The sequence below is a fragment of the Gymnogyps californianus genome, chromosome 1 (assembly GCF_018139145.2).
Source record: "Gymnogyps californianus isolate 813 chromosome 1, ASM1813914v2, whole genome shotgun sequence".
NCBI classification, from domain to species: domain Eukaryota; kingdom Metazoa; phylum Chordata; class Aves; order Accipitriformes; family Cathartidae; genus Gymnogyps; species Gymnogyps californianus.
The window spans coordinates 44,437,515-44,451,615 of NC_059471.1; the positions used below are offsets into that span (position 1 = coordinate 44,437,515).

At 38.7% G+C, this 14,101-nt stretch overlaps 1 protein-coding gene across 1 annotated transcript; it reads right to left on the reverse strand.

The window, feature by feature from the left end:
• Positions 1–8,044: 8,044 nt before the first annotated feature.
• Positions 8,045–13,897, reverse strand: MZT1 (mitotic spindle organizing protein 1). The gene is made up of 3 exons (XM_050902519.1): positions 13,847–13,897; positions 10,140–10,285; positions 8,045–8,597 (listed from the first exon to the last, which is right to left on the reverse strand). The coding sequence occupies exons 1-3, from the start codon at positions 13,893–13,895 to the stop codon at positions 8,574–8,576; spliced, it is 219 nt and encodes a 72-aa protein (XP_050758476.1). The 5' UTR covers positions 13,896–13,897; the 3' UTR covers positions 8,045–8,573.
• Between the last annotated feature and the right edge of the window lie 204 nt (positions 13,898–14,101).

Consider the following 14,101-nt stretch of genomic DNA (forward strand, 5'->3'; position numbering starts at 1 on the left):
TGAAGGAAAACAACCTATTTTAACTAGAGTGCTCTCCCACAGCAAAGCTAACGGATCTGCCCAAAGAAAATCATGTCTTTATGTCCTCTATTCAGTCATAGTTAAGATGAACAATGCCCATATCCACTGTTGGTTCATGTCCTGTATTGCTATTTCACTAACTTCAATAAAACTTCACAGGGTGCAGGTCAATGCTGAATTTGGCCCAACACACCTAAAAATGGAACGGCTGCTGCAAAGTCATCTAACCAGAGCAGACAGCCAGCCACTGATTGACAAAGACTGTAGCTTTATTACTGATGCTGTTCTTAACAGTGAAATGCATAGCCTGAGACACCATGCTAAAAATATAGGCCAGATTATCAGTCTGTGTATGTCCCATAGATATTTTTCTGCCTTCAATGCAAGTGCAATCATCACAACATGTAGGAATAAATAGCTGTGCATGTACCTTGCTGAGTTGTACCTATGCCTGAGATTGGTTTCACCTGAACAGTGAAGCTAAACAAAACATTCATTTTTTAATTAGAAAAGCGCTTGATCTGAAAAGAGCCTGAGTTTTACTTCAGCCTGTATCTCCGTATATACAATATCTTATACAACTCAGACTGTATCCTGAATTCTCCCCAAGAGAATAGCGAGGCTTCTTTTTATATGTCCTAGGAATTGTTTGTCCAGATATTTTTGTTTGTACCTTTACTTCAAAATGTGTAAGAAAGACCAGTGTATGATTCTCCTTTAAATCTCTCATTAAATCTTATGTATGCCGGAGTACTGTATTTGCAAGTGATTAATATTTTTCCTTAACATTGTTCTTGCAGCATTTATATCTCATAAAGTCTTGACCTTTACATGTAAGGTGCGTATTATTGTAACATCCTGGGTTTTTCACAGCTGCAAATCACAAACAGTAAATAACCACCTGCTGCTCACCATACACTTTGAGTTCAACACAAGTTCACTGGTCCCAGGAATGAGACTATTCCTCTGTCCTTGATTAGCTGCCCCCTCCCAAAATTGTAATTCATCCTGTTCACAATCATCTGCCCCTATAAACTGGCTTGGGAACAAAACCAGAGGGTGTACCAAGCAGCTTTGCAAGAAGGTAAGAAGAAATGTCATGAGGAGCTTTTCTGGGAGCCTAGGGAAGTGGGATGGAGCAATAGCTTACGAGATGGGATGGAGCAATAGCTGACGACTTGGCTCCTTCAAGCAGCATCCTCACAAGCTGCGCTAATGGGCAGCGATGGCAGAGGGGTCAGCGGCCTCATTGTCTTACCACTGCCAGCTTCAAGGACAAAAAAACCTCTGGAACAGTCCAAAATGTTTTAGCACAGCCACTCCAGGCTTGCATCTGACCCCGGTTCCCCTCACTGGGCCTGGCCACGTCTCCCTGGCTGGGGCGGTGGGACAGGCCCGGGCTGCCAGGCCCTGCCCTGATGGACCTCAGGGGGCCCCCGCCACCCTCAGGGAGCCCCCGGCCTGTGCAGTACCCTTGCACAGCTTCAGCATTGCTGAGAGTCATTAATAAATGATCCCACCTGATCCAAAAAAGTCTGTTGTTCAAAGGACCAAACCCGTGGGTGGGGAGTAGGGCAGTATGACCACCTATTAACCCTAGTCTCTCTTTCCTGTATCTCCTGTCCATTAAATAGGAAGATAACTCTTACCTGTTGCTATCTTCAAACATACCAACTTTGGATCTGGTGTACAAATAAAATAATCAAATAAAACCAAGCTGGGATGTCCCTCAGCCTCTTCACCGTCCCGTGGCCTCCTTCCCAGCTCAGGGGTCCTCCCGGCTGCTCCCTTGGGGAACCACAGCATGGCAAAGCGCTGCCTCCTCCACTCCCACATTTTCCATCTCCTTCACTGAAAGTTACATTCAAGCGTTAAACTCCCACTTGCCCACATAATGACACCATTGAGCTCTTTCAGAGATCCATTTTCATGAGCTGGTCTCTCCTTACATGTAAGAATCAGAGGTGAGAAAATGGGCATATTTATAAAGTGATAATAAAAGTGCCTAGACTCAATATATTCCAGATTGCCAGTTCAGATAATTAATAGTTGTGTTGTTGGGTTTATTTTATCAGGTAACATTTAAATGTCTCAGAAACCAGGCTTCCATTTATCTTACTGACAGAAACATCACTGATATTCATCCTAAATATTCCTTATTTTCTTCACGTTACTTTTACTCAGAGCTGTTTTACACTGCCCTTCATGGACTCTGCAGTCAGAAGGAACTGCTACAGCCAGCGTGCCTGACACCCTGCAGAGAGGTATTATAGACTTTTCCCAAAAAAATGGATTAAACTATGTCTTTTAGAAGTGTTCTTAATTTCATTTTAACAATATCAAGCAGTAGTCAGTTCGCCATTTCCCTAGTATGCCATGACGAAGTCTACTTACCTTCACTCCTGGGAAGTTGCACCATATTCTTAAGGTATGATTTGTCTAGTATCAGCTACTGGATCCGGTATGTTTTCTCTGTCAGGTTAAAAAGATGTAGCCACGAGACTTCCTTCTATGTTCAAGGGCATACCCATGGTCATTATGTCTCAACTTCTTTTTGAGAACCTGCACACTCCTGAGTTCTTTCAGACCTCATAAGGCTTGTTCTCCAGTCCCAAAACAGTTTTATGGCTTTCATGTAAATTATCCTTGGGTCTCTACAACTTTCTCAAAGTATAAACAGTGGGCCTGGAAGCAGTAATCAGACAGCACTATGGTTTTACTTCACTATGTCTACTTGATAAACCTATTTACTTCCTACAACTTCACAAAATCCTCACAGTAAAGTAGCTGTTTATGATACTTCAAAAATCCTTCTCAATTTACCATTTTTCAGGAACTGAGATTTTGGTTTTTACATTTTTAAAGGTTGTTTTTTTCCCAAACCTCACTCCCAAGGTAACAAGACAGCAAAACAGGTAACAACACAGTACATTTGTGTTTTTACTGAATGATGCCAATGGTGTGTTTTAAGTGAAAATTGTCCTGCATAAATTCAAGTATACTACATCAACATCTCACACATAAGCCCATAAATAATAAAAAAATTAGCCCACTGACATTTCCACCAAACATTGTTCAAATGGAACTCAGTAATTTTTTTGTCTTTCATTCTTTGCTGATAAAACCCCAAGTTCACCAGTTCACTGTTTGCTAGTGCTGATGCTAGGCGACGGGTCTTCAATTCTGTTATCACCCTTGCTCTTTTAAAGGTTGAAATTACTTTGGCACACCTTTCATTCTTTGGAATTCTATTTTCCAAACTTTTAAAGTAATATTTGTGGTTCAAAGAGTTGAACCTCCACTACTAAAGGCATGCCTAAGTCCCTAGCTCAGATCATGCATAGTAATGTAAAGCCCCACTGTTCAGCATTAGCTCTCTTTAAAGCAGGTTGTGTACAGCCATACTACATAGTGTTTTGTCATGGGTCACTCCTGATTCTTAGGTTATGGTCATTTTTTGTGCTGCCTTTTTTTTTTAATTTAAAGTATATTCAAATAATAAGGGCTGCAGGGTTTCTATAGCATGAAACTATAAGCATGCAAAAGTAGACAGGAGTGTTTGAAGGTGAAAAGTGTTGGGGAAGAATGGAAGAACCCAACCTGGTAAGGAGCCAACCTGGTGCAGCCTGCTGGGTGCAGTCCCTGGAGTAAAGTGTGCGCACAACAGCATTCATCTCAGAGGGAACTAGTTGACTGAATCAAAAAGCAAGTCTAGGATTGAACCAGTATTTGCTCAGCTGGAGACTAGCAAGTAGGAAAGAACATTAGCTGACAAATATACATGCACTTTTTATGGATACAGATTTATTAGGTTGCCTTGGCCTGATCATCATCCAGCTTTTTTTAATTTTTGTTAACAGGTTTTTTTTTTGGTTAACATAATTTCCTAAGAAACAAAAACTTCCTAATATTAAGATGGAGACTTCAGGATCATGTTTGTCTTCTTTTCTAGTACTCTACAATCTCCTGAAAAAAGTTATTTTCTTTCTTAAGTTTATATTTCTAAAATGTAATTACACAAATACAAGTGTCAGGGATCCTGACAGTTATCTAGAATGCCATGCTCTCTGCAGGACTGGAGTCATGATAGTGCTTAAGCTCTCACAGCTGTGCTATATGTGACACTAAAGATACACTGTATAAGAATGAAACTGTAAGTGGTAGGCCGGACTGCAGTTTATTCAAAATCACCAAAAAGGAATGAGAATAAACCATCAGTTCCTGCCACAGGTCACCAGTGGTACTCTGCAGTCTTTGCTAGGTCATGTGCTGCTTGACCTATTCATAATTAACCTCAAAAAAGGGACAAAGTGACAAAATTTGCCAATGATAAAGTCAGTGAGGGTGGTAAGACTACTGACAAACTGCGAAGAACTGCAGAAAGACACGTAAGACTGATTACGAAATAAAATGGCAGATACAATTCAGCATAAATAAAAAGTGATACACGTGGAGGTAAACCACCATAGTTTCACATATGAAACAATAGCCTCTGAGCTTATCATTACCACTTAAGAGTGAGATCCTGTGGTTACAACAGATAATGCCATGAAAACAGCTCAGTGCTCAGTTCAAATTTAAAAAGCAAGTCAAGTATTAGGAATTACTAGGAAAGGAATAAAGAGCAGAAAGTAAACAAACAGGCCAGTACTTAACTACATGGCTAATGCTGCATGCAGTTTTGGCTCCCTTCTCAGAAAATAATATATGAGAGACAGAAAAGTTTCAAAGGACAAAAAACACAGAAGCTATTCCATGCCTTTGGTCAGCCAAGGAATACTTTAACTAACACATTTCAGTTTAGAAGAGGAAATTTAAAGGTGAATGTTGCATCTGCAGAACCATGACTGGCACAAGCATGGTAAATAAAAGTTTACTGTGCAGGGAACATTAAATTAAGCTAGTAAAAATCAGGTTCAAAATAAACAAAAAGTGGCAATTCTTTATGCAACAGACATCAATTGATAAAGGCTGCTCTTATTCAGGAAGTGTATATAGTCCAAGGGAAACTGGACAAGTACTGGAAAAAGCAGCATTGGGGATTATCAAATAGACAAACCATATGTTGTTCAGGAAAGCCTGGAACAGAAGACACTTGGAAGCTAGGAGAACACAGAAGGAAAAGAACCAGATGTGCTTGTATTGTTCTTACCCTTCCTCAGGCAGCTGCTTTTCACTACAAAAGACGCTATTGTGTTAGAAAAGCCTTTGGTCAGAACCTGTATAGCTATTCCTATGTTTATCTTTTCCAGAGTTCCAAGAGTAAGTAAGAAGCCCAGAGGAAAAGCTCATGCTGTTTGCTTGGCTTCTTAGTTAAATGTAGTAGTAGGTGGTGTGTGTTACAAATGCAGCCAAGGCTTCTCAGCCATCAATGCTAAGTCCGAGCACTCACATTCACATAGTGGGGATGCTAATTAAGTGATAGACTTATTTTACAGCACAGAAACATTTCCAGTATGAAACTTCCTACTAGAAGGATTTTCTTCTTTCTTTCTTACCAGGAGGAAGAAAAAATATTTCTTTTATTTTTCTGGATGGTACCCCAAATCAAAAGTGATCAGGAGTTCTGTTACACCAATTCCTAAGCACATTTGTTCCATGCAGTATTTTAAAAGAAACTTTGCCAAGTATGCTGAGGGAAAGTATACAGACTTTCTAGGTAACCACAGATGTGCCAGTTTTAAGAAACATGTCCTCCCTGCTTTCAGCCCAGATATGTTAAATATTCAACCTTAAGGTTCACATTTAATTTTGTAAATATGAACTATTAAGTATAACCAGTGTGTCATGGTTTAACCTGTCAGCAGCCAAGCACCATGCAGCTGCTCCCTCACTACCTGCCCCCCCACTCCCAGTGGGATGGGGAGGAGAATTAGGAAAGAAGGTAGAACCAGTGGGCTGAGATAAGAACAGTTTAATAACTGAAGTAAAATATAATACTAACAATAATGAAATAAAATAATAATAGTAATGAAAAGGAATATAACAAAAAAAGAAGAGGGAAAAAGGAAAAAACCCAGTGATACACAATGCAATTGCTCACCACCTGCTGACCGATGCCAGAGCCATGATCTGCCCCTCCCAGCCAACTGCCCCCAGTCTGTATACTGAGCATGACATTCCATGGTATGGAATACCCCTTTGGCTAGTTCAGGTCAGCTGTCCTGGCTATGCTCCCTCCCAGCTTCTTGCACACCTGCTTGCTGGCAGAGCATGGGAAACTGAAAATCCTTGCTTAAGATAAGCGCTACTTAGCAACAACTAAATCATCAGTGTGTCATCAACATTGTTCTCACTAAATCCAAAGCACAGCACTGTACCAGCTACTAAGAAGAGAGTTAACTCTGTCCCAGCCAAAACCAGGACACAATGTTACCATTTAGTTCCATGTAATAATGAAAATGATGCATTTTTAGTTTTATATATGTCAAATTGGGGTTTTGAATGTCAAAAACATGCCCCGCTTCTACAATTCTGCATGACAAATGGTCTACCAGCAAATGTCTAAGTGCATAAAAACAGTAAGCTTATTGATGGTAAAACAGTAGGTGCAACTTACTGGACAGATCAAGAGTTTTATAGAAGTTGTTCTCATATTACATTTGCAGGCTGGTTTTAAGCATTTCAAGGACATAGAACCAAAACTGAAATCAAGCTAATAAGTTAGAAAAACCCCTGGAAATACATAATTGCAAAGTAATCAAGACAGTGACATTCAAGGAAAGTCATCCAAATTCCTGTATTGCCCAAAAATCTGGCAATGGAGGAAAAGGAAAAGCACCAGCAGAAACATGCACTCTAATAAGATTTCATAATTATTTTGGGCATATTTGCTATAGTTTACAGAAAACTTTCAGTTTAAGTTTCACAAGTGAGAACTCACAGACTTAGATGTGACTCCTGAAAACAGGAAGAATGCTCCCCAGTCTTTTCTCATTTTTGACATGTAGCACTGAGTCTAGATAAAATTAAGTAAAAGAGCTAATTGCTAATTTGTGTTGATCTGACCTGGTGTTTTCATGATGTTTTACTGATTTTTCAGATTTCCTAGGATAAATTTCATTGTTGATATCTTTTCATACTAGGGATACCTTAATGTTTTCAAAAAACATTATGGCCAGTATTCAAAAGTTATAAATATGAAGTTACAACATCAATTTACAAAGGATTTTAAGTGTTGATGAGTGAGCAAAATGATACCACTTAAAAGTCTCCCAGCTTGGCTATCCAGAATTTTCACAGCATCCTCCTGGAATGATTTTTTGGCCAGGCTAACTGGAAATAATAGTAAGTGATTCAGTGCAATATAAATATTTTCCTATTCTCTCTGCCCAGCAATATGAAGTATTTAGCCTCATTGATAGCTTTTTGTAGAGCTATGACCTAGAGTACATACGATGTAAACTCTTAAAGTAGAAAGAACTTTTTTTCTCTGCACAAATATAATGTTTGGCTTAACTAAGATTCCAGGTTCGTTTCCAAATGTGCTCCACCCTTTTAACCTTGGAGGTTACTTTAGGTCCCATTAACACTATACCTTGAAACCATGCTAACAAAAAAAAAAAATCAAAAAAGCTTGAACAGCAGCAGATGAAGAATACACACGAAACCATTTTCTGATGAAGTAGAATTCCTGGATGCAAGGATATTTACTGGAAAGTAACATGATAAACAGTTTACTGTATACACTATAAACACTTGTTTTGGCATCAGTGAAGATTCCTAGTGCTGAATGAGAAGACATTGCTATACCAAATAGCTTCAAGACTCATGATTCCCATCAACCAAATCCAATGCTCCTCATATATGCCTTGACTAGGCAGTAACAGGATAGCCTTAATATTTTTACATCTAGTAGTCAGAACAAATGTAACAAATGTAGCATCTAAACCCCGTAAAATATTCAATGTAATCTAGAATTTAAATTTACATAAGTTTCTGCATGGATAACTGAAGTTCCTTTGTTACCCAAGTTAAAAAACACTTTTTCCAACAATTTGAATCAAAAGGATAATTCATTACCTCCATTATCAAAAGTGCTTTATTTCTTACTTTCAGATTGAAACTTAAGTCACTACCCTTACTCTAACTAAAATAAAGTCAGGATAGGCTTCATTTCTATCTGGTCCATAAAGCAAAGCTGAAATTGTACATGTAGTTTTTCAAAGCAAGAGATAAAAACCAGGACATATTAGCACTTCTAATGGATGCATTAACAAGCTATACTCATTATAACAATATTCATTGCTACACACGAGTAAGTTCAGCAAGTGTGCAGTATCTGACATGGTTTAAAAAATACGGGATGCAAAAGAGCAATTGCACTATACTCACAAATAATTCACAAAAATACCAAGTAATGAAGCTATTGGTGAACTTATTAAAAAACTCTTCAAAGCTATTCTATACATCATCCTTTTCAAGAAGATTACAGAAATATTCTGAAACCTTCACACACACACTTATTTAACTTTTTTCTGAATAGTGGCAATCTTCAAAGCCTCTGTTAACTTTAACTTGGCATTCTTCTCACACAGAAGTCTTCTCCCATGTCAGCCTGTCATATTTTCAGCGGCCTAGAAACAGAAAAAACATTTATTGCAAGTCACCAAAAGCAGACACCATTTAGATTAAATTTAATCTTTTCTTGTAACTATTTTCATTTACCTGGAGAACTTAAAAGTCTAAAAATAAGCTACTTATGAAAATCAGATATGTAGTGTTGTTCTCTAATGAATACTTCTATTTTTTAAAAAATAATGCTGTCAACTGCCATTAGCCTCTATTAACACAGCCATTACTGTTTGTTTGTGTTAAATTGTATATCCTGTATCTGAGCAGCTTGCATCCTGTACCTTTTACCCTAATGCTTTCAAGAAGTGCTCAAATGCATGATTTTTTTTCCTTTGGAGTTTACTTCTTTATACAATTTATAGTAATTATTACTCCCACTCATACAGATAAATTATTGATACAAAACTTAGAAGAATGACACTAATCATAACTGCATAAATCACACTGCCAATTATTTGATTAAGGTCATCAGTAAGTATTTTTATTACCAAATAACTCAACCCAGCCAACAAGGTACAGTTGGAGACTGACATTGTCCCGTAACTTGCTTAAAATCTACCAAACAGGCAAAGGATAGCAACAGGAATGATAAACCAGTAAAAGCAAAGGAAGAAGTAAAACAGCCCTCAATTACTTATATACACATAGTTAAACATATATGTATGCACACATTTAAGCAATGTACGCAAATATAAAATATGCATGAGCATAGAAAAAAGTTAAAAATTAAGCAAAAAATTTGAAAACCAGTGAAAAATTGCCCTGTCTAGCATCCATCTAGTCAAAAATCCATAAGGTGACTTTTCTAAGAATCAGAATGCAGTCTTCCAGAACAGAGATAGGCAGGCTAGATCTAGGTTTCCCCTTCATCTCCCCAGAAATAAACAAATAAAAGATACAGTGGAAAAGAAATCATGTTTAGGTAGACAATAAAGAATGAAAATCCTCTAAAAGGCAAGTGAGGATTCTTTTTTTTAAACCACAGTTACCCTCTCTACTAGCTAAACATGTAAATGTTAAATTATGAAAAGCCCTATATATACACACACCATGAAATCCCCTCTTGTTTGCCTTTGGAGAGATTCAAAGGACAGGTTAATGTGGTAAAAGCAATATGTGACAATTACATTAGCAAGCTGCATGCACCTGTTTACAAGTACTGCTGCATACTATTAGACCTGAGGTTGTAGAAATGAGGTGATACAGGTTAAAGGAGAAAGTAGCAATCTATTTGTGATATGATGCAGATAAGGGGGCAAATGGTGGCTACAAAAGCCCAGAACAAAAATTTGTGGGTTTTGGTGGTTGGTTTTTTTTCCTTCAGAAAAGTTAATTAATTATTTCTGAAAAGATTTTATCCATACCATTTCTTGCTTCATGTTCCATTCAGTTGTATTCATTGCCTTTTCTATGAAACAGTTCATTTCCTTGATTTAAAAATGAGTCATATCTTAAAGTACAATTTACAAATTAAAATATAGCAAGTTGAACACACATCTGACTCTTAAAAAGAAATTTATAAGCTTTTTAAGCAAAAGCATTACCTTTAGAGCTTCTGTAGCCTTACGCAGTTCTTTAATAACAGATGATAATGCTTCTGGATTTATCCCCTGTTCACAAAGCCGCACACAAATAGACAACGTCTCCATATCCAAGCCAGTGTTTAATATTCTTGAAATCTCAAACAGAACTGCAACAGAAAAAATGAAAGCATTTTAGTCCCTACAGACTATGAAATTTCAACGATCAAAAATGTTATTCATCAACATTTAATTTCTACAGCAGAGTCTGTGATCATGGCAGCTGTGGAAAACTTGCAGTCTGAACCTCAACAAAAGCATTCATGTTCAGCTTTCCAGCATAAGCTAGAAGCCATAGCTTCCAACATAAATACCATGCTTTTCTGGTTCAGCAAACTTAATTCTGGATAATGGATTTTGAAAAACAAAAAATAAGTGAAGAATTCAATAATTAACATGCTTGCCAATTATGTAAAATGTAGGCTATAAGAATAATCTGTGCTTTTGAACACCAGATACTGACGAAGTCCTACTAAAATGGACTGGAAGCACATTCTTAAAGCTTTTACAGAGAATGTCAGGAGTTTTCTAGCCACCTCCTTCCATCATTAAACATGGCTTTAGGTCTAACATTAACACTGGTTTGAGGACAAGCAATATGATTTGATTTTTACATGACCTGAATCAAGAGCAGCACCATATGTCAGTATGAAACCTTTTGGAGAAGGAGATTCCAGTCAGTTTTGTGCAGAAACAAAGATCGATCTCTCCCCTTCCAAACCTTCCCTGGAAGGCCCATTTTCTTTGATTTTCATAAACAGTTTGTTATATATGTAACAGAACAACTCACTGAGATTTTATTTCTGGTTGCTACAGTAATCTCCATCCTGAGGCTAAGCCCCAAGCAATACAGGTTGATTTTGTAGAGATGTTATTTGCACTGTTTCTGTAATCAAACCTCCCCCAAGCTAGAGGAAAGTGAAGAAGAAGGTCTTTCTCACCATGTAAAAGCAGCATGGCAAGCAACTACCATCCACTTGACTGCTACGAAAATATTCTACTTTGGTATACCAAAGACATACTGCAGCACACCCTCAGTCACACTTACCCAGGCCAAGACATTAAAGGCCTAATGCATCCAGTCAATTCCACTGAAGTCACAGGGAAATGTCAGATGCTATGAAAAAACCTTTAGGTGTGATAATACTCTTGAAGCCCACACAAGTAGGTTTGATTAAGAATATGCTCAAGTTTAAGACATGAAAGCAGTTTGTCAGACCAAAGCCCTAGCTACAAGCCACAAGGGGTGCTTCCTTCTCCATAACAAGGCTTTCTGTTCCCACTGGCTTGAAAGCAAACCATTCCAAACGCATTACACATGCACACCCTGTCCACACAAAAGCATCTTCACCAGCCAGATAAAGCAACCACAAATTGATACATTTGCAGTAAAATGCCATTGAACATTAAGAGCTACAGAACTAAGAAAGACTACTGACAACTTCCCAGAAATGAACAATTCTTATTTTCTTCAACCATTTAAAGTTTATCATAAAATTTACTAAGCATGTGATGTATTTGAAGGCAGAGCAGTAAATCTAACTAAAGATAAGTTCCAATTTCCTATGTCAGCAAGGTCACTAGTTTCTAATAGAAAATATCTTTAGGTGTTGAGGCAGCATCTTTGGCAGAGAGATGTAGCAGTTTCTCCACAAAAAATCTGAGCTCTTAACAAGAATTCTGCAGACAACAGCTGCTAAATATTTATATCTGACATTCTAGATTAAACATTTTACTCTTCTAAACTACTAAAGATATAGAAGAACACTGTTTTTAATACCAACCCATTTACTCCCATTAGGTGCCTATTTCTTATGCAGTAAATTAAGACGCAACACAGATTTCATATTCTATTTAAAAAGGTCTAAAAAAATTATCCTACAAATATTTTTTACTTATTATGATGGGCCCTCATCAAGAAAAATCTAATTACATGGACACAGCTATCAGTGCTTTACATTTTCAGTTACTTCACCAAAGCACTTTAAATAAATATTCTTATAATGGAAATTTCAAAAGATTAATGTTATTTTGAGCAGTAAAAAACCCCAAAACAATTTATTTGAGTGCAGTAAAAGTTCAAACATGAGGGTATTTAAGACTATTTAGGTAAATCTTTAAAGATCAAGTGTATGTTTAAGTTAATAGAAATTTATTTTCTTCTAAAACCACCTGACCTCAGGAAGAGATTAAACGATGAATGTCTATCCTAAATAAAATATACACATTGTTACAGAGGAAGCCTGGGCTCCTAAATCAGAAGGCTAGTACACTTTCCACAGCAGTTCTCAAAAGCCTTATTTTGTCTTTAAACCTACGTATTGTCCCTCCCATCTAAAACATCCCTGCAGAAGTGGAAAGAGGGTAGGCGTCAAGTACAGTTACAAGAACTTAGAATCACTGTCCTTCCCAAACAAATCTCTCTCCACCTGCGCAGAATGGTCTTATCCTCTTGAAGCATCAGAGCAGCCATAATAATCCTGCTAGTCCTGCCTTGCCTCCAGCAGCAGGTGAGAGTGGGTAGATCAGCAGCTGAAACACTAATTTTTACACCAGGAAGGTCAACTCAGGAAGGTCTTTGCTAAGGAATCCTTATGTAACAGTAGCCATAACTATAATACAAGGGAAGATAGTGAGAAAATAACAAATGTAAAGCAATACCCTCCTGAACAGTCTCTAGTCCCTCATCATGGCATCTCCAGAGAAAGTCTTCATATTTAACAACCCTCAGGGGATTTCTTTGCAACTTCCCACTCTGCCTGAAATCCATATAGGCTTTTAGCATAGCCATTCCGTGGAATTCCAGAGTTTCACACCACACATTGCTCAGAAACACCTCCTAAACCTGCCAGCTTTGATTCCTCATTGTCATGCTGGAAGAGAAAGTGAACACCTGATCTTTATTCACCCTGGTCACATTTCTCATGGCTTATAAATCTCTGAAATATTTCTCACTACTCCCAGTGCCACTTCTCTCACATTGCCCATCCCAAAAAAGCACCTTTTTTTTGTATCAGCAACTATTCTAATTCCTTAACACTGACTGCCCTTCTCAAAACTTTTTTGCTGTGTTTTGTTTTTAGCAATTTACTTTGGTTTTCTGACACGAGCCGTCCACAGGAACAACGTACTGGAGTTAAGATCAGTTCAGGTGCTGCCACTTACAGCACCACAGGGTTGGTTCTTCCTCTCCCTTCCACGCACTTCCTTCCCCCCAGTTTAAATCCAAGATGCACAGAGCCAGGTAACATTAACTTGCACTAACTATTTCAAATAATGAGAAAGAATAGCAAATGTATATATTTATAAACATTAAAAAATAACGTTATTCTAAATTAAATACTTAACAGCTAACTAAAACCCCAAGCAAAGTCACACGAGGTGCAAAGATACTAGCACTACATGGATATTTGAAACGTTTCAGACGTTACGCGTAACGTGAAGTAAAAAGAAATTGCTATGCGCTAAATCCTTAAGCAACCGCAAACCGTAATCCCCTTCACGGGAGAGGCGCTCGCGTTAACTAAGAGCCGGCTCAAGGCCCCGCAGCCTGAGGAGAGGGGCGAGGGCAGGAGCGCTGAGGCAGGTCCTGCTCGGAGAGGCCAGAGGCCGACCCGGGGCTGCCGGCGCGGCGGGAGCGGGCCCCCCCCCCCCCCGCCTCTGCCACCCACCGTCCATCGTCTCCCGCACCGCGTTGAGGCTGGCGGCGTTGCTCGCCATGGCGACCCCGCGCCGCCCCTCACCTCCCAACCGGAAGCGGAAGGAGCCCCCACTTCACCGTCTATACCCCCCCCCAGTTCACCAACGTCGTTCAAATACTCCCGCCCCGCCCCCACTCTCCCCACGTGACGCCCCAAACGGAACCCGCTCGCTTAACAGCAGGAAGGCGAAGGGCGGGATTTCTTTCGAATTTGTGTAGCGGCTCC